Genomic DNA, 21319 nt, shown 5'->3' with positions numbered 1-21319 from the left:
CAGAACAGGGCTCGGTCCATCTGCCACCTAGACCAGCAGTTCCCAAAGGTTTAAAGACTGGTGAGGAAGGGATCTGGGCAGCCAGGGAACAGAGAGATCTCTGCAGAGTGTGCAGGGGAAGCGCACCACTGCCCTGCCTGATCCAGGGGCCAGGAACACAGCATTGGGACCTCTGCTCCCACCCTGCGACTTTGAGGCACAGAACAGGGCTCGGCCCATCAGCCACCTGGACCAGCAGTTCCCAAAGTTTTAAAGACTGGTGAGAAGGAAATCTGAGCAGCCAGGGAGCAGAGAGATATCTGCCAAGTACGCTCGGAAAGCGTGCCCCTGCTTTGCCTGACCCAGGGAACGGAACCCAGCACTGGGACCTCTGTTCCAACCTGGCAGCTTTGAGGCGCAGAACAGGGCTTGGACATTCGCCACCTGGACCAGTGGAGATCCAGAGACACAGACCAGATACAAGGGAAAGGCAAGAACATATCACTGACAACAAGATGGCAAGAGGAAAGCAAAAGAGTATATCCAAAGGAAACCAAGACAACCTGGCAACACCAGTACGCAGCTTTCCCATAACAGCAAACATTGGAAAGCCAAACACTCCAGAAAAAGAAGACACAGACCTAAAATCATACCTCAAGACACTGATAGAGATCCTTAAACAAGACGGGAAGAAAAGCAAAAAGATTCAGAAGCTTTTAAAGAGGAAACAAGAAAAACACTCAAAGAACTCAAAGAACTAGAGGAAAACAGAACCAAAGAGATGAAGGAATGGAAGAAGGAATTTAAAACAGAAATTGACACAATAAAGAAAACACTAAAAGACGTAACCCTAGAGGTAGAACACCTAAAAAAGAAAGCAGGAGTCACAGAAGCAAGCATTTCCAAAAGACTATAAGAGATGGAAGAAAGAACCTCCGGGGCAGAAGACAACATTGTAAACAGACAAAACAGCCAGAGAAGATGCAAAAAACAAAAAGCTCCTAACCCAAAATGTCCAGGATTCCAGGACACAATGAGAAGACCAATCCTAAGGATAATAGTAATAGAAGAGGGAGAAGAATATAAACTAAGAGGCACAGTGAATATCTTCAAAAAATTGGAGAAGAAAATTTCCCTACCCTTAAGAATGAGATGACCACGAGCATAAAAGAAGCCTTCAGAACTCCAAATAGAGTGGACCAGAAAAGAAATTCCTCCCGACACATAAGAGTCAAAACACCAAGTGCCCAAAGCAAAGAAAGAATACTAAAAGCAGTAAGGGGAAAAGGTCAGGTAACATATAAAGGCAGACCAATCAGAATCACACCCGATTTCTCAATAGAGACTATGTAAGCTAGAAGAGCCTGGATAAACATCATGCAGACACTAAGAGCGCACAAGTGCCAGCCCAAGCTGCTATACCCAGCAAAACTATCAATCACCATAGATGGAGAGATGAAGATATTTCAAGACAAATCAAATTTACACAATATCTGACAACAAACCCAGCAATACAATGATTTATAGGTGGAAAACCCAATACAATGAGGGGAACTTCATCCTAGTAAAAACAAGAAAATTCCTAAGCAAGAAAACCAAAAGAAAAGAAGACACAGACACAACTCAACCTAAAAAAGCAATAATAGCAGGAAACAGCAACCACTATTCCTTGATATCTATTAACATAAATGGACGCAACTCCCCAATAAAGTGACATAGGCTATCAGACTGGATACATAAACAAAATCCAGCATTTTGCTGCATACAGGAAACTCATCTCAGAGACAAAGACAGACACTGTCTCAGAGTAAAAGGTTGGGAAAAAAACTTCCAAGCAAACACCCCAAGAAGCAAGCTGGAGTGGCTATTCTAATATCGAATAAAGTAAATTTCCAAACAAAAGTTATCAAAAAAGATAAGGAAGGACACTTTTTACTCATTACAGGGGAAATCTGTCAGAAGGAACTCTCAATCCTTAACATATATGCTCCAAATACAAAGCACCCATATTCATGAAAGAAACCCTATTAAAGCTCAAAAAATACATTTAACTCCGCACAATAATAGTGGGAGACTTTAATACCCCACTCTCTCGGACAAACAGATCATGGAAACAGAAACTGAACAAGGACATTGTAAAACTAGCAAAGACTATGAACCAACTGGAATTAATAGATATCTACAGAACATATCATTCTAAAGTAAAAGAATACACCTTCTTCTCAGCACCCCATGGCACCTTCTTGAAAATTGACCACATAATTGGACACAGAACGAGCCTCAATCAATATAAGAAGATTGAAATACTCCCATGCATCCTCTCAGATCACCATGGTCTATGGCTGGTCTTTAACAACAACAAAGACAACAAAAAGCCCACATACACATGGAAACTAAACAACGCTCTGTCAAATGATAGCAGGGTAAAAGAAGAAATAAAGAAAGAAATTAAGGATTTTCTAGATTTTAATGAAAACAAAAAAACAGCACACCCAAACCTATGGGATGCAATGAAAGCAGTACTGAGAGGAAAACTCATAGCCCTGAGTGCTTCCAAAAAGAAACTGGAGAGAGCATACATCAGCAACTTGACAGCACAGCTAAAAGTTCTAGAACAAAAGGAAGCAGATACACCCAAAAGGAGTAGACAGCAAGAAATAATCAAAATTAGGGCAGAAATAGACCAAATAGAAAAAAGAAGAACCATTGAAGGAATCAACAAAACCAAGAGTTGGTTCTTTGAGAAAATCAACAAGATTGATAAACCCCTAGCCAGACTAACAAGAGGGATAAGAGGGAATATACAAATTAACAAAATCAGAAAGGAAAGTGGAGACATAACAACTGAAACTGAGGAAATACAAAAAATCATCAGATCCTACTATAAAAACCTATACTCCACAAAGTTGGAAAATCTGGAGGAAATGGATGAATTCCCAGACAGATACAAGATCCTAATGTTAAACAAGGACCAAGTAAACCATCTAAATAATCCCATAACACCTAAAGAAATAGAGGTCATCAAAAGCCTCCCAACCAAAAAAATCCCATGTTCAGACTGGTTCAGTGCAGAATTTTATCAGACATTTATTGCGGACATAGCACCAATTCTCTCTAAACTATTCCACAAGATAGAATCAGATGGAATACTACCTAACTCATTTTTTGAGGCTACAATAACCCTCGTACCTAAACCACACAAAGACCCTACAAGGAAAGAGAACTTCAGACCAATCTCACTTATGAACATTGATGCAAAAATACTCAACAAAATCCTTGAAAACCGAATCCAGGAACACATAAAATGATCAATCACCTTGACCAATTAGGCTTCATCCCTGTGATGCACGGATGGTTTAATATAAGAAAATCCATCAATGTAATCCACCATATAAACAAACTCAAAGAACAAAATCACATGGTCACCTCACTAGATGCTGAGAAAGCATTTGACAAAATTCAACACCCCCTCATGTTAAAAGTCCTGGAAAGAACAGGAATCCACGGTCCATACCTAAACATAATAAAAGCAATATACAGCAAACCAACAGCCAACATCAAACTTACTGGTAGGAAAATTGAAGCAATCCCACTAAAATCAGGGACTCGACAAGGCTGCCCACTCCCTCCCTACCTATTCAACATAGTACTGGAAGTCCTGGCTGGAGCAATTAGACAGCAAAAGGAGATCAAGGGGATACAAATCGGAAAGGAAGAGGAAAAAACATCACTCTTTGCAGATGACATGATAGTGTAATTAAGTGACCCCAAAAATTCCACCAAAGAACTCCTACAGCTGATAAACAATTTAAGCAAAGTGGCTGGATACAGAATTAACTCAAACAAATCAGTAGCCTTCCTATACTCAAAGGACAAACATGTGGAGAAAGAAATTAGGGAAAAGAAACTCTTCACAATAGTCACAAAAACTATGAAATACCTTGGTGTGACTCTAACTAAGCAAGTGAAGGACCTGTATGACAAGAACTTCAAACCTCTAAAGAAGGAAATTGAGGAAGATCTCAGAAAATGGAAATATCTCCCATGCTCATGGATTGGAAGGATCAACATTTTAAAAATGGCCATCCTACCAAAAGCAATCTACAGATTCAATGCAATCCCCATCAAAATTCCAACCCAGTTCTTCATTGAGTTGGAAAGATCAATGTGCAATTTCATATGGAATAACAAAAGACCTAAAATAGCGAAATCCATCCTCAACAACAAGAAAACATCTGCGGGAATCACTATCTCTTAACTCAAGCTATATTACAAGGCAATTGTGCGGAAAACTGCATGGTACTGGTACAGAAATAGGCATGTGCATCAATGGAATACAATAGAAGATCCAGAAATGAGCCCTCACGTATATGGTCACCTGACTTTTGACAAAGGAGCCATAAACATTCAATGGAAAAAGGACAGCCTATTCAACAAATGGTGCTGGTCCAACTGGTACTCAGCATGCAGAAGAATGAAAATAGACCCTTTCTTATCTCCTTGTACAAAGCTCAAGTGTAAGTGGATCAAAGATCTCCACATTAAACCAGATACACTGAAACTATTAGATGAGAAAGTAGGGAAAACCTTAGAACACATAGGCACAGGAGAAAATTTTCTGAACAAAACACCAATGGCTCAAACTCTAAGGTCAAAGATTAACAAATGGGACTTAATGAGATTGCAAAGTTTCTGCAAGGCTAAGGACATTGTCAAGAAAACAAAACAGCAGCCAACAGAATAAGAAAAGATCTTTACCAACTCCACATCAGATAGAGGCCTAATATCCAAGGTATACAAAGAACTTAATAATCTAGACACCAGAGAATCAAACAACCCTATTAAAAAATGGGGTACAGAGATAAACCAAACATTCTCAATTGAGGAATATGGAATGGCTGAGAAACATCTAAGGAAGTGCTCAACATCCTTAGTTATCAGGGAAATGCAAATCAAAACAATCCTGAGATTCCACCTCACACCAGTCAGATTGACCAAGAACCAAAACTCAGATGACAGCAGATGCTGGCGAGGTTGTGGAGAAAGAGGAACACTTCTCCACTCTTGGTGGGGTTGTTAACTGATACAACTACTCTGGAAATCAGTCTGGTGATACCTCAGAAAATTGAACATAGTACTACCTGAAGACCCAGCTATTCCCCTTCTGGGCATATACCCCAGAGACACTTTAGTATACAACAAAGATACATGCACCACATTGTTGATAGTAGCTCTATTTATAATAGCCAGAAGCTGGAAAGAACCCAGATGTCCTTCAGTAGATGAATGGATACATGTATAAGTGTGTGCATGCGTGTGTGAGTGTGTGCGTGTGCATGTGCGTGCTTCAGTTAGAAAACGTAGATTACAGGGAAGGAAGAAAACAGAGGGAAATGGAAGACATGAGATGAGGGTAGCAGAGGCTTTGAAAGAAGGAAGGGACAGCAAGAAGGACAGGAATAAGGGAGGGTAAAAATAAGGGGGACCAATAAAAACAAAATATGCATGAAACACCATAAGGACAGCCATTATTCATATGCTAGTTTAAACAATGAACAAAATAATGACAACCTAGAAGCAGCCTTTTTTCAAATCCTGAGTCTACATATCTTTTGAAATAACTTTGATTTAGAAACTATTTTCTCACCATTACTTAACATTTTATATAAATTCTAATCAATGTACAGCACTGTAAAATATTTGTTATATATCCTTAAGGGGTTTAAAATCTGTGATAAACACTTATAGCAAAATGTGTATAGTGTATCTTTTTAAGTAATGTATATATAAATATTTATTTCTTTAATGTGTCTGCGTGTTGTGCCTGCACATATGTCTGTGCACACGTGTGCAATGCCCATGCAGAAACTGGAGTAACAGTGATCTGTGATGTGGGTGCCGATAGCTGAATACAGGTCCTTTGAGTAAGCAACAAGGGCTCTTAACCATTGAAGAATCCCTCTAGCTCCCAAAGTATGTGACTTTTAGTAGTAAACATCAAAAAACAGAGGATATGTTCAAGAAAAGATATTCACCAAGTCTTGTTTCTTATTAATGTGTAGAGTAGACTATAAATGTAACCATCAAAGAAAAGGGCTCAGACAGGACAACTGTACTCAACAAGGAAGACAGACCACCACATTGAGCATCAAGAGTAACTATATACTACAGTAGTGATATCAGCCATAAAGACAGAGAAACTACCTGGCCATAAGCAATGAACACTTTCATTGAAGGGAAGTTACATATACATCAGCCAAGACAGGTGGAGAGGAAGAATGAGTCCAAGTGAAGCTGGGAAAACAAGTCAGCCACAGGAAAACAATGAAGTTAGATTCCAGTTGTTCACTAGTAACAACAAAGCAACAAGTACAGAGATAAAACCCTTGAGTAAAACCAAAACTGTAAACCGTTCAGGAAAGCATATGGTGAAGCATCCTGCACTTTCAGTAGAAAAATTTGTTTAACAAGACACAAAAGGCAGGACTCCTGTAGCAATGCAATGTGGAGGCTTGACTTGAAGGCTAGCCTTAACATCAGAGTAAGCACAGGCCAGCCTGAGGGAAAGCCAGACCTTGTTTCAAACAAAGGAAAGGAAAGGGAAGGAGATTGGGAAAGGAAAAACTAGAAACTGAGGGGAGGAAAGAATGAGAGTAGGGGAAGGAAGATGGGAAGGGGAAGGCACAAGAAACAGAAAAGGGGGAAATGAAGAGAAGGGGAAATAAGGGAAAAGGAAGAGAAAAATGAAATGGGATGAAGAAAGAAGAAAGAAAAAGAAGGTGCAGGCAGGGGAGATGGAGAAAGCTCAGTAAGTTTAAAGGATGGGTACGTCTGATGAAGTTCCAGGCTTCCTTCATTCAAAGATCACCTCTCCCTCTAAAGCCCATTAGCTGATTGTCATAATCTAGGGATCTATGTCCAAAGCCTAATCCTTTTAGGATTTCATCTTACATATGAAAAACTGACAATGGACCTTTCAGAGGCCTCTCTCCTGGGGCTCACCATCTCCTCACCTCAACAAGCTCTATCTTAGTTTGCTTTCTATTGCTGAGATAAAACACCAGGACCAAAAGCAACTTTTGGAGAGAGGGCTTTATTTAGCGTCTACTTCTACATTACAGTCCATCATCTAAGGAAGTCAGAGCAAAAACTCAAGGCAGGAACAAGAACCTGATGCAGAAATCATGGTGGAATGCTCTTCATAGTTTACTCAGCCTGCTTTCTTATATAAGCAAGGATCACCAGAGCAGAGGCAGCACGGTCCTCAGTGAACTGGGCCCTCCCGTAGTACTAAAAAAACACACCACGGGATTGTCCGTTGGCCAATCTGATGGGAAGAGTTTCTAAATTGACAGATAATTCCCAAATAATTCTAGATTTTCTCACATTAACATAAAACTAGACAGCAAAGCTCTCATTAGGCAATGAAGAACTTGATCTCCTATTTTCCCTAAAATGTATCAGAATGACAAATCCCAAGGACATGAGTTCACAGTCCAAAATAGCTGGGACCTGAGAAAGGGATATCACTAAAACTTATTTTTAAAGACAACGCAATTGTGCACGACTGTTTTCTGTCACTGTGACAAGACAACACAGGAGAGGAAGGTTTATTTTAGCTCACACTCCCAAGTCACAGTCCAACAGTGAGGAAAGTCAAGGCAGAAGCACACACAGGAGACAAAGCAGAAATTATGAAGAAATGCTAATTACTGTCTCATTCACTAGCTTAACCAGTTACAGACATCAAACCTCCCTATCTAGGCTTTGTGCCACCCATAATGTACTGGACCCCCTCATACCTATCAAAAACCAAAACATCTTCTCACAAACATGGCTATAAGACAGTCTGATTTAGGCAATTCTTCAATTGAGGTTTCTTCTCCTCAGGTGACTCTAGGTTATATGAAGTTGACAGTCAAAACATAGCAAGACAACAATGTGTATTCTGTTGTCATTCATAATATACAGCACAATGTAGTGGTCCAAATGTCTAGCCTAATAAATATACTCAAGGTAGTATCAACAAATGACACAAGAAATAGGTTAGGAGGGCTTTTTAGAGTCAAAAATACTGGGCAGAAAAAAAAGTGTAACAGATGCAATAATTGAAAATCTATTAAAGGACGTTTGATGGAAGCAATAAACTAAGAAGCTTTCACAAACAGAAATAAAGAACAGTAAGAAACTAACAAGGAGACAGAAAACACAAAACAAGGCCTAATAGAAGATCTTTTTTAAAAAGGAATTTCTATTTATCAGAACAGATAAAAAATATTTAAAGGCCCCAAAATAATGACAAATGACAACACCACAGTGACAGTTAGTATATGTAAAACCTAGGAATCTGCTAGTGTTTAAAACTATTAATTTAGAAAGCACTAGGGCCACATCTTTTTCAAATGTGCACCTTCCAGCCCCACTATTGTCTACTGAGTAAACATCCAAAGGCACGCTGGCACTCCTTTCCTTACCAGTGAACTGACTTTCACTGTCTTCTCTGGGAGGCAGGGCAGGAGTGCTTTACAGCCAGCCATTCCAAGAATTCAAAGAACTTCAAGGACTCTAGAGAAGGAATCTGTCCACCACACTTAGCAAACTGCACCAAACTTAGAGCCTTCCTTCTCTTCAGAAAATCACCCAGCTTTTTTCTAAAGAGTTAGGAGTCAGACGATGCAGTTCAGATGGAAGAGACCATAGAGACACAGAAGCCTGTTGCTGCTCATTCTCATTTTAAAAGTCCTACCAGAGACATGGAAATCACATGAAAAGGAGGCATTATGAGCAGTGTCCTTGTGCCCTCACACTTGCTGCTGCTTACAGACCCAAGAACATCAGCGTTGCAGGCCTGCTGATAGGTCTGATGCCTCTACAGCCTCTCAAGAGTCCTGTGCTTTCCTGAACCTGTCAGATCAATTTTGACTCCCCCACTGCATTTCCAATGCTGTTATGATTTGAATCTGAACTGTTTCCCACAGGGTCATGTTTTGAAAGCTTTGTCTCCAGGTAGCTGTGCTGTTTTAGGAGCCTGTCAAACCTTTAAGAGGTGGGACCCTGATTGGCTAGGAGAATGCCTTTGAAAGTTAGTTTCCTGTATCCTGGGTCTGTCGGGAATTTCTTTGCTTCGTAGTCTGATGGTATAGAAGGAGCCTCTGTGACATGTTCCTGACACCATGAACTCCACAGGCTTCCCTGCCATCAGACTCTCAGCAACAGTCAGCCAAAAGGAAACTTTCCTTGCATAGTTTCTGTAAGTTATCTTGTCACAATAACATAAATGTAACTACTACAAACTCCACTATTAATACATTATATAAAATATAATAATACATTATACTAACCTCTTGTGTTCTTTTCCATCTTCATCTCTTTCCTGTCATTTTTACAAGAAATGGGAGCCAAAAACCCTACCCTCCAGCCAGTGTTACTCAGTGCCTTAGAGTCTGTCTGTTTCACTTATATGACTCTATTATTCTTATATGTTGCATTTTCAGAAATAGTATCAACACTAAATATTGAAAGTTGATTATATAACTTCATTTATATGTCAATTTAATTTTTCCAACAACTTCCTATTATTTTCTTATTACAAAATGAGAAAATTTAACATTCAAAGCATTAGGAAGACATGTATGTAAACTGTTAAACACTTGAGATTTCTCCAGGTGATGGTATATATGATGCTTCAGATAATGATCTATGAAGAAAATGTGTCAGAGTAGCAATGCTTCTAACTTCCTTCACACCAACTTTAAATATTTTCAGAAAAACACTTGTATCTTCAGTTTAAAAGAATTTTAAAAAGAAAAGAACTATTTCTGAACTAAAAGTTGATGATAAAATTTGCTGCCACTTCTAAGAGATTGAGAAACATAAGTAACAGAGACAAGTCGGGTCTGAGCTCTGAGTGAACTCCTAGGCCTGTCCACTGCTGCTGTTTCCTGTAAGAAAGTAATGCTTTTCCTTTAAATTTCATAACAAGTTTGTGGAAAGTACATATCAGTGAAACATGAGGCCATGGGAAATAAGAGAGAAGACATCACTCACTGTGGACTGAGTCTGCACCATGTAGTCCCCCTCCATTTTACTCAGACGCACATTCGTGTCCTCCAGCAGTTCCTGAATAGTCTCTGTGTGGCGCTTTTGAAGCTCAAATTTTTCCTTTTCCATTTCTGCTACGGCATTGTGAAGCTGCACAGTAAAGTCAAGAGTCTTTTACTACCATGGAATATGTCATTTTGAAATTCAATAAATGTTTTTAATACTCCTATTTATATCTATAAAGAATCTAAAACCCACGAGTAAAAATACCATACAAAGTGGATACAATTTTTTCATCTTTTCTTGAACAGAAAATTTCTATAGATAGGCAAATATTAAAGAAATGTCCTGTCTTCTGTATAAATTAAGTAAACCTGATTGATAATATATTTCTCAATTAATATTATTAGTAGTCTTCAAAATATAAACATAAAAACATATATTAACAATCTTATTGTTTCTGTTCAGCGTCTATATCATTTGTTTCAGTTGAACGATATAAATGAGGAAATGCTTCCTCACCTACGCTAATTCCTAACAAGAAACTTGCCTGGAATTCCATAACCAATTAGACAACAAATATAAAGATCGTGTTCATGAGTAGAATACACAGAGGAAGGCTGATAATAAGGACTGTACATCACAAGTGCTGTGTGCAAAGGCCTTAATTGATCAATATTCTTATGTTGCTTAAGTGGCAGAAGCTTTAACAAAAAACACTGTGAACCAAGGTAAAGGAACGAAAGCCAAATGCAGAGATCCAGACAGGTTTCAGTGAGAAGCTGAGGCTGGAAGCTGCTCTTAGCCCAAGGCCATCCCTTCTTTCATCTTACTGGGAATCTAATTCTAACCTGCATTCCCTGGATCCAGTGCCACTCATGAGATGGGGAACACCAGAGTTCGTCTAACAGATGCCTTTGACTCCCTATCCATGAACAGAGAGAAAGGCAGAGGCAAACGAAGGCAGTATGAATTCCCATCTGGCAAGGAAGATACTGGAGGAATAGGAGGCCAAGTCACGGTGAGAACCAAAATTAGAAATAAGGCAAAAATGCAATACCACACTGTTAAGAGTCTCAAGAACCTTGAATCCAGTTTCTAGCTCAGCAAGAAGAGTGAAGATTCTCAGGAATAGCCATCTGGAAGACCCTTCAACTTTGTAAATGTAATACAGGCAGTTTTGACTCCTGTAAGCACTCCTTCAAATGGGAGCACTGAATCTGTAATTTTCTGAAGTCTGTTTCACACCAGGGATATACTTAGTACCAAAAGTGATCCAAGATGATCACTCAGCCCCAGTACCAACACCTCAACGCTTGCCCAGTGATGCAAGCAGGAACTATATACTAGGAATTCTACTCACATCAAAACAAGTTGTATTTAAAAGAAAAGCATTACTTTCTTACAGGAAACAGCAGCAGTGGACAGGCCTAGGAGTTCACTCAGAGCTCAGACCCGACTCGTCTCTGTTTGTATATTGGGTTATATAATGGTATCAGACATTTTAAGAGAGAAATGACTCAAATCCCAAATTGAAACCATTATTTCCATAATCATTTTAGTTAAAGCCTATTGGCTATGACAAAAAAAATTGCAAAACATTAATTAAAAATAAATAAAAATGACTTTAAAACATAAACTATTTCTAGACTATAGACTATGAGATGAAACTATGCCAAAACAGGAGCACTAGCAATTTCTCATTCCTCTTGAAGTTTGAAGCATTTTCTGCACTTGCTATCAGGTCCCTGTCAGATGTGAACAGTCCTATGGCTGACGTGGGGAGCTCACCTTTTTTTCCCAGTCATTATTCAGAGATTCTGTGCTTTGCTCACATATCTTCTTCAGCTCAGTTATCTGGTTTTCTTTAGTTTCTCTGATGACTTGACAGTCACGTATAAGGATCTGAACTGTCAGAAAAAGTGGAATATAGTTAAACCAGTTCTAGGAACCATATTAGAGTTTGATACCTGAATGTAATGATACACTTCATAGTTTTTCACTAACTTACTTTTCTAAATACCCCTCTTATTTCATTGCTTTTGGCCATTTTTATAATCATAGATGAAATGGACTGATTATTCTTTATTCTCTCCCTAGAACATTTAAACAGCATGCAAGCCACAAGTACTTCTCCTCTAACATAGCCTCTGTCACTCTGAAGAGTCTGTTCAACAGTGCAGATCCCATAGGACTGCCATCTGGGAATCATTCTAAAGTTCTACTCCCCTAAACGATGTGGGCCAAAGGCTCTAATCAGGACAACAGCTCTTTAGAATGCAGCTGCTCTTGGCTCCATCTCGTCTCTTCCACACCATAGGATGGCACTGTAAATGGCCTCTGGTTCCTGTGGTGTGTGCTCATGTTCTAATGCCAATGCCATCACTTATTTATATGTGCCCTTCTTCTACTGAGACATTTGGTGCCCATGGAATGTCAGCTCAGAGTATAGTTTTTTTAAAAACACTAACCAAGTAGATTCTTTCCCTTGAAAAGAAAGAAACCCCTCTAATTTGCACAAAAACAGGTCTCTAGGCATATATGTAGGCAGAATATTGAATTGAAAATAAATAAATCTCTTTTAAAACTGGATCTTAATTTTTTATTTATTTATTTTATGTATATGAGTGCTCTGTTGCATGTACTCCTGCATGCCAAAAGAGAATATCAGATCCCTTTACAAGTGGTTGAAAGCCACCCATATGGGAATCAAACTTAGGACCTTTGGAAGAACAGCCAGTGCTCTTAACCACTGAGTCAGCTCTCCCACACATGAATAAATCTTAAAAAAAGAAAACATTATTTTTTAAAAGAAAAAAAGGTTGAATATTTTTAAGTTTAAGGATGTTTGAGGTGCCTGATGTGGAAAAGAGTGAGAAAGAAATTCTAGAAATATCGAATACTTTAGCTATCACTGGTAACAAAAATACAAGAAAAAACCTGAAAAAATGTCTACTTTTACCAACATTTTTAAATGAATAAAAGTCTCCATCCTTTCATTTATAAAATGTATTTATTTTTACTATGTGCATTGGTATTTTGCCTACATGTATGTGTTAGGGTGTCAGATTCTTTGGAACTAGAGTTACAGACAGTTGTGAGCTACATGTGGGTGCTGAAAATTGAAGCTAGGTCCTCACTTAACCACTGAGCCATTTCTCCAGCCCCATTTTCACCAACACTTAAAACAAAAATTAAACTAAAAATATCAGAATTTACTGGTTAATTAGTACATGCAACTGCCCTGCTAAACTGTCAGGAATATTACTATCCATTCTACCACAGTAGGTTTGCTCTGGGAGAAACCCAATAAACTTGGCAGCACCCTAGATGGAAGTTCCCCATTGTCCCTCCTCCCTATTCATTGCCTATGTCTCTTCTGTCAACCAGATCTTCGTCCTTCAGTTCCACATTCACTGATCCCAAGGCTGTAACTCAAATACTCTAAGCCTTCATCAAATTGTGCATGTGCAAAATTACACCAGTGGACACAGACAGACACAAGTCTGCGGACTAGAGCTGTGCTCAGTGGTCAAACATTTGTATACACACATGCACCATTCACCAATTTTATCCTTCCTACCCCAACACGAGAAACTCCTCTCTTCAACTAATCAAATCACATCCAAACTCAAACAAATGTTATTTTCTCAAAACATGATATTTCGCTTGTAAATACTTGAGAATTGCAATTTTGGTCCATAGTAACCAACTTAATACTTAATTACATGCTTTCTTTTACCTTCTCAATGAATGTATAAGTGGGAAATATATTTTAACATTTTTTAAAATCAATTCCAGTTGCCACTGCACAACACACACTCACACCACACATACACACATACCACAAAGATATACACACACATGCACACACACACACACACACACACACACACACACATGCAAGCACTTACTTTACCTAGTTATATACAAGTCCACACAAGTTTCATCTATTGTTGGAAGCTCACAGTCTCATAAATGAAATTTTACTTTTAAATTTTAAACCATATAAAGAAACGTAAACATTACTGGAGGATTCCCATCAGACACCATCACCTTTCTTTTCAAGCTTTCGTATAGTCTCCTCAGTTTCAGTTTGTTTCTTTTTGTATAAGATTTTCAACTCTTCTAATTCATTATTCTTTCTTTCTAAAATCTGAAAAAGCAATGTATAGTTCTTTAGTATATAAAATTAATATAGAACATGTAATAAGTGAGCACAAGATTTTGCAAGTCTATATACACTGGTAAAATATTAATACACTAGAATGACTAATTTTAAAATGTTTTGTATAGAATTTTCAATATAATTTTAAGAAGATTAGGAATAATAAATTACATGAATCTCTAAAACATGGTTTGAGAATTAAACTGCCATAAAGTAACAGAGAGACGTCCTCAGAAATAGGCTCTGGGGTCGTGGACTCCTCTGCACTGGGATGCAGCATCCTTCATGAAGATGTCCAGGAGCCCGGCCACCAGTGTCCTGCTGTCTTGCTGCTTAAAGCCAAGACATTTTCCAAGATGATGATTTATAACAGGCTCCATTCCTATTTAGCTGTTTTGTAAATCAGGAAAAAAAATGAACTCAAAAAGTCAAAAACATTAGTAAGTTTTATTCCATTTATTTTTTACCAGTTGTTTCAAATTTAACAACTTAAAAATATAGCCATGCTTTTATACTTTAGAGTAAAAAACATCAAATTAAAAGAGACATAGCCAAAAAAAGGAAAGTTAATAAACAGAAATTGTTACCAAGGAGTTGGAAAGAAAACCATAGGTAGGAGCGGGTGGGCCTGACTGCTCTCACATGCAGCGAGACTCCCACAAGCCCTAAACCAGCTGTAAGTAAAGTTGCTCAAAGATCCCAAAGTAGTTTTTATTAGTAGCATTCTACTTTGCCTTTCTTGTTTTAGCCTCAACCCTATGACTGCTGGACCATATCCCACAAACCATGAAGCAAAATCATTTTCTTTCCTTAAGCTGCTGTTGCTCAGGTATTTGTGTAAGTGGCATGAAATTAATTTACATAACAAGTTGTGAGCATGAAGTGAGGCTACTGTTGTGCTAAGCCTGTCAGTGCAGTTCTTAGGTTTGGAAGAGGGCTGCAGGAAGGACGAGGAAGACTCCAGAGCTACAGGCCACAGACAACCTAGAATACCATAAGCAGATCTTAGGAAGCTCTGCTGGCTCAAGGTTGGCAAACTAGAATATTAACAAAATGGAGATACTGTATCAAAAGGGGTCATGGGCTCCATCAGAAGCTGGGCTAAATGCCGTTCATGTTTCATTCTGGCTGCCCTCTGCTCATATCCTGAACCTACATGAAGCTTAACTAAGAAGGCATAGACAAATTTGCCAAAGAAAATTATGAGACAGTAAGATTAGCTGGATGTGGCATAGTTACTACTTACTGTTTTAGTTGGATTTGTAGAGAAAGAGAACAGAAAGAAATGTACAATTTGACAAAAAAATAGAAAAGAAATTATAAAAAGGTTGAATCTAGTTAAAATTGAGAACAGAACAGGTGGGGACAAAATGTGTATTTGTTCAATGGAATAATGTCAATAGAGAGAGCACAGATTTAGTGCTGGACCAACAGGAAAGGAGCTATAATGGTCAGGACTTCACACATCCAGAGTAGCAGGGTTAGACCAATGCAGTTATCTAAAATTCCCCATTTGAAAAGACAGTGACTAAACACAAAGAGCAAGCAGGTAATCCAGCTCAAGCAGGGTTACCTAGCAAAGTGCTTTTACCAAATTTGAGCTCAAAGACTTACAGATGAAATTCAGCTCTGGACCAAGGGGTCCAGGATACATCGCAAGCTGATATGAAGACATGATACTGTCTATGTGGTGCTTGTTTTGCATCTATGAAGAGTGAAGAAGTAACAAACAAAGACTTGTACAGAGTTCTAGAAAGTCACAGAGGGAATAGCCCAAGAAAGAGGTCCTCTGTGTTATAGGCAACTGAGCTGGAGAAGCAAAGCTAACAAAATCCAAGGGACTATGGAATCGTTTAAGGCTTAACTGAATTCATTTTGAATTTTGAGAATACTATGATCTCCCAGGACCCAGGGTTTGAAATGCTTGCTTTGTATATAAAATGCCCTCCACAGGCTCGGGTATTTGAACATCTACTTCCCAGCTAATAGTACTATTTTGAGAGACTGTGTAACATTTGGAAGATGGGGCCTCACTGGAGGAAGTAGGTAGGAGGCTTTTGATGTCAGGCATTAAGGTTCATAACCCAGCGCCACTTCTTGTCCTTTCTACTTCCTAATCTACACATATGAAGCAATCAGCTGCTGTTAAATGCTATTATAATAGAGATGCATTTCCCCTAACTTTCTCCTCCATGGTAGACAGTATCCTCTAAAATGGTTAACCCAAGGAAAAAAAAAAAGCTTTTCTCCCAGGTTTCTTGTCAAGCATTGGTCATGATGATAATAAAGATAACTAGGGTTAGGGATGGGGCAAAATGGTAAGCACCAAGCTCCAGGTTCAGTGAAAGACTGTGTCTCAGACAATGATAGAGGAAGATTTGCAAAGTAGGCCTCTAGCTTTCACAGGCACATGCAATAAAAATACACCCTTATACACATTTTGCATATATACACACACCACATGTACACATGCATGTGCATGCACACTCTCATACCTCCCCACACATAGAGGATGAATCAAATAATATACTTGAGTTAATGCTAAAGTATTAGATGCTTGCATCCATGATACTGTAGCTTCAGTCTTCTGCCTCTGCCCCTGCTCTGTTTTCCTCTATTTAATTTTTGGGCTAGGATCCCTTTCTCTGAGCCAAGCAGACTACTCTGGTTGGTGCATACCAGATACTCTAGCAAGAGGAAGATGATGTCATGCTGTGCCTGGACTACAGATGTGCTTAAGGCCAGCCTGAGCCCCCAGTGTTAGGATTACTATGCCTACCTGATTCTGTCTTTGTTATTTATTCAGTTTGGGGAAGCAGAAACATAGGCTTAGTTCTGAAACAGTATGTGTAAACTTGCTATTTGTACAAACATCATGCATTTAAAACACACATCATTAGCACAAAAATGATTCATAACATAAAATTATAGCATGAAGTAAAATTCTATATAGCAAAGCATAGTTGATTTTGCTGAAACACTAGGAAAGATACAACTTTAATTTAAAATATTAAAAAAATGGGCCAAGCTTGGTAGTACAGAGCTACAAGTCAACTACTTGAGAGGCTGATACAGAGTAGGTTTAAAGCCAGGGTAGACACAGATCCAGATACTGACCCAAACATACTTTTTAAATGGGTGAAAAGGCGGCCTAATAGTGGCATAGTACTTCCCTAGCTTGAATAAATCCTTGGCTCACAAAACACATAGTAAATGAGTGGATAAATAAACAGATAAATAGACAAATACTAAAAAATTGGGAAGCAAAGTCTGAGTGATGCACTCCAAAAGGAAGCCTGACAGTCGGTGCCAGCATCGCAGTCCATGGTCAACAGCAGACAGAAGGACGTCCAAGAGTTTGCTTCTCGTTTGTTGTTTCTTTGTAAACCACAGGCCCTCAGGAGAATTAAGTTTATTTGAAATAAAAGCTCTATTACATAGGTCTTCACTGGGAGGGAGCAAGAGTTCTTTCTGAATCTAAGGAGAGCAAAGTGCAGTAGCACCTCAGGAGTGTAGGTGGGAAGAACACAAGCTGGAGAGCAAGTGGAAAACAATGTAATCCTGAATCTAATTAATTAATTAATTAAAAACAGAAACTGAATCAGAAAGCTGAAACTATCAGGATAAAACAAACCATAGCATTTACAGCTGTTTTTTACTTCACGTTTCAATAACAGTGCAAATCCTGACAGTAAAGACCCTGTCACCCCAGCTACTTGAGAAGGCAAGGCAAGAGGGTCATGAGGCCAAGCCAGGCCAAGTTATACAGTAAGATTCCGTATAAAAATGGCTCCTATGTTCTTCAGCTACACAAGTACACACAAACACACTCACAAAAGTCATTAGTAATAATATACTAAAAATCATATGACATTCAGTCATAAAATAACAGGTAATATAATAGGTGATGTAAAATAGGACAGAAATAGACATTGGGATTTTACTCTAGCAAATTGTGTTTATGACACACACTATTTCCGAATGCCTAATACATGGGTAGATGTCACAGAGCACAGTGACACTGAAGACGACAGACAGACCCCTACCTTCTGCACCTCGGCATCATGCTTCTGCTGCAGCTTAAGTTTCTCTTCAGAAAACTTTGCTTCCATCATTCTTGTTTTCATGTCCAACTTCAAGGGAAAGAGTTTCAAGATGAGCAGAACATTATTTTATGGTGGTGTCCTGCTCTCACAAGCAAACCCACACAGGACTTCAGACTTTATTTCCATTTCAGTAAGTCTCTCCCAACTTTCTCTGTTTGCTCACATCTGCTAGCTCATTTCAAAATACATTTAGCCTATGTGTTGAAATATTACATTTTAAAAGAAAAAATATTCATATAAATGGCAAATTACTGTCTAAGCAGCTGACTCAGTAACGTTCTTGCTATGCAAGAATGACTTCATCCTGAGCCCATGTTATAACCACAAGCAAACCAAGCATAAAGCATCCCAGTGCTGGGAGAGCAGATACAGGAGGGTCCCAAGACTGGCTGGACAAAATAGATCAGCGTACTTGGTAAGTCGTCGGCCAATAAAATTGATTGCTCCTTTCAAATAAGAGTGAAAATAAAGCAAACAAATAATTTCTCAAATTAAAATTTCAATAAGTCAAATAAGAATCTCAGTAAAACTCCTTACCAATAAAATGGGTCACATGGAAAACAGAATAGTCAGACATAAGCATCAACTCAAAAGACATGGATCATTTGTTAAGGTCAACAATAAATTTAAATATATATATATATATATATATATATTATATATATATATACATATATATATATTATATATATATACATATATATATGTATATATATATATAAGAATACAATATACAAGCTCCTTGATACATTATGAAAAGACCAAATTTACAACTTACAAACACAAAGGAAGAAGAAAATTTTCATGGTAAGACATAGAAAATGTATTCAGTGTAATAATGGAAGAAGACCATCCAAATAAAAAGAGGCAGGCAGAACCACAGAAGGAAATTTCTCATATTGTACTATAGCCAAAACACTTTAAAATTCAGGGGGAAAAATGTACTGAAGATGGCAAGAGAGAAAGGCCAAGGTGCATATGAAGACAGGCCTGAGTTTTCAGTACCCACTCTAGGCACTAGAAAGACATGCAAGCATACATTTCTGACTTTGTGAAAAAGGCTCCACTGCCTACTCAGCTACTCTATCCAACAGAACTGTCACATTATTAGGAGAAGGAAAAACTTTCTGAGACAAAAGTAGGCTAAAGCAGTATCTAACCAATATATGGCCAACACTGCAGTTGATACTGGAAGGCTTTGAATGGAAGACGATGGCAAACACATTGAAGAAGCTACATAGGGTGGGGGGAGGTTCCAAAATAATTATTAACCAAATGAGGCCTTAAAAACCATTAGACTACAAAATTAACAACAAAATGACAAAAATAACAATTCTGAATATCAGTGGACAATAACTGACTGGGTTAGAAAGCATGGGCCCCCTTTTTACTGTATACAAGAAACATTCCTCACAAAGACAGCCACATTAGAGTGAAAGAACAGGCAAAAGTATTTCAAGCCACTGGTACCAGGAGACAAGTGGGGATAATACTCTGATACTTGACAAAACAGATGTCAAGCCAACTGAACTCCAGGAGGACTACAATAAACACCTGAGTGATTTCCAAGATTATACAAATACAGAGCTGAATGAAATGACAGATATGATTCAGAATTTAAAAAATAAGTTTGATAGAGATAGAAACACTGACTATAACGCAAGCTGAAATTAGTTATTCTAGTGTATTAGTATTTTATCAGTGTATATAAAAAATGTTAAAATATATTTCCCACTTATACATTCATTGAGAAGGTAAAAGAAAGCATGTAATTAAGTATTAAGTTGGTTACTATGGACCAAAATTGCAATTCTCAAGTATTTACAAGCGAAATATCATGTTTTGAGAAAATAACATTTGTTTGAGTTTGGACATGATTTGATTTGTTGAAGAGAGGAGTTTCTTGTGTTGGGGTAGGAAGGATAAAATTGGTGAATGGTGCATGTTTGTATACATGGGGCAAATGTTTGACCACTGAGCACAGCTCTCTAATCCACAGACTTGTGTCTGTCTGTCTGTCTGTGTCCACTGGTGCAATTTTGCACATGCTTTGATGAAGGCTTAGAATATTTGAGTTACAGCCTTGGGATCAAATCAATAAAAGCTAAAGAGAAAAGACTCAAAACTATAAGACCAGAGATAAAAGGCAGATTACAATAGATAGCAATGAAATACAGAAAATCCTGAGCACGTACTCTCCCAAACTTAAACTATACAAAATTAGAAATATAAAAGAATGAAATTATAAATAGGTATTACCTAGCAAACTTAAGCAAAAAGGAAAAACATAACAATGTAAATATAGCCATAGCAAGTAATATGATTAAAGTTAGTAGTAATAAGTTTGCATATGCACTGTAGAGTTATGAGCCTCTTCCTAAGTATGATGCTTCTTTCCTTTGCCTTTCCTTCCCTGACCTGCCCAGTTCTAGACTGCAGCTGAGGAACTTTTCTTTATTCCTGAAACACCTTTGCTGAGTAGGTCACTTCTTTTCTTTCCCATCCCCCCCCATCCTTGCCCATTCCCCTCCCCTATCCTCTGACTGTACCAACCTCTACACCCACAGGCCTAGCTCAAGATCAGTGGCCTTTGAACCCATGCTTTCTTTGACAGACACTTTTGACTGGGGAGATCCCCTCTTCTTCTACCATCCTTCCCTCTGCCCACTGCCATCTCTGACTCACAGATGATTTGGGAGTCATCTTTCCCTGGATCAATTAAACAGCTCATCTGCCACAGCTTTGCCAGGTTTCACTCATGTTCTACATCAGCTGCACTGGCCCAATCTAAGGAAAGCAGATACCACATAAAACACAAAGAAATACATCAACATGCTTAGGTAAAATCACTGAAAGAAAAAAAAAAAAAAAAAAACCCAACATGAGGGGACAAGATATCACATCTCTCATCAGACCCACTAGTCCTATAGAAATGTTCTCTAATTAGAAACACCTACATGAATAAATACCAGGACAAAGAATTTCAAAGAAAGTCATAAGCTTTATCAAGGAATGTAAAGAAGAC

The 21319-nt window shown here is 38.3% G+C and overlaps 1 protein-coding gene across 1 annotated transcript in view; it reads right to left on the bottom strand.

The window, feature by feature from the left end:
- Positions 1-21319, bottom strand: part of CEP112 (centrosomal protein 112) — a gene marked incomplete at its 5' end in the record, with an annotated part of 392261 nt that overhangs the window by 294759 nt on the left and 76183 nt on the right. Inside the window, 4 exons of the mRNA XM_080924200.1 lie at positions 10027-10170; positions 11812-11930; positions 14077-14176; positions 18235-18321. Of these exons, the coding sequence (XP_080780326.1) occupies positions 10027-10170; positions 11812-11930; positions 14077-14176; positions 18235-18321 (450 nt within the window). The remainder of the gene's footprint in view (positions 1-10026; positions 10171-11811; positions 11931-14076; positions 14177-18234; positions 18322-21319) is intronic.

Source organism: Micromys minutus (genome assembly GCF_963924665.1).
Source record: "Micromys minutus genome assembly, chromosome: 10".
Taxonomy (NCBI): Eukaryota; Metazoa; Chordata; class Mammalia; order Rodentia; family Muridae; genus Micromys; species Micromys minutus.
The sequence above is the reverse complement of the archived record's forward strand: the minus strand, read 5'-3'. Positions and strand labels throughout refer to the sequence as shown.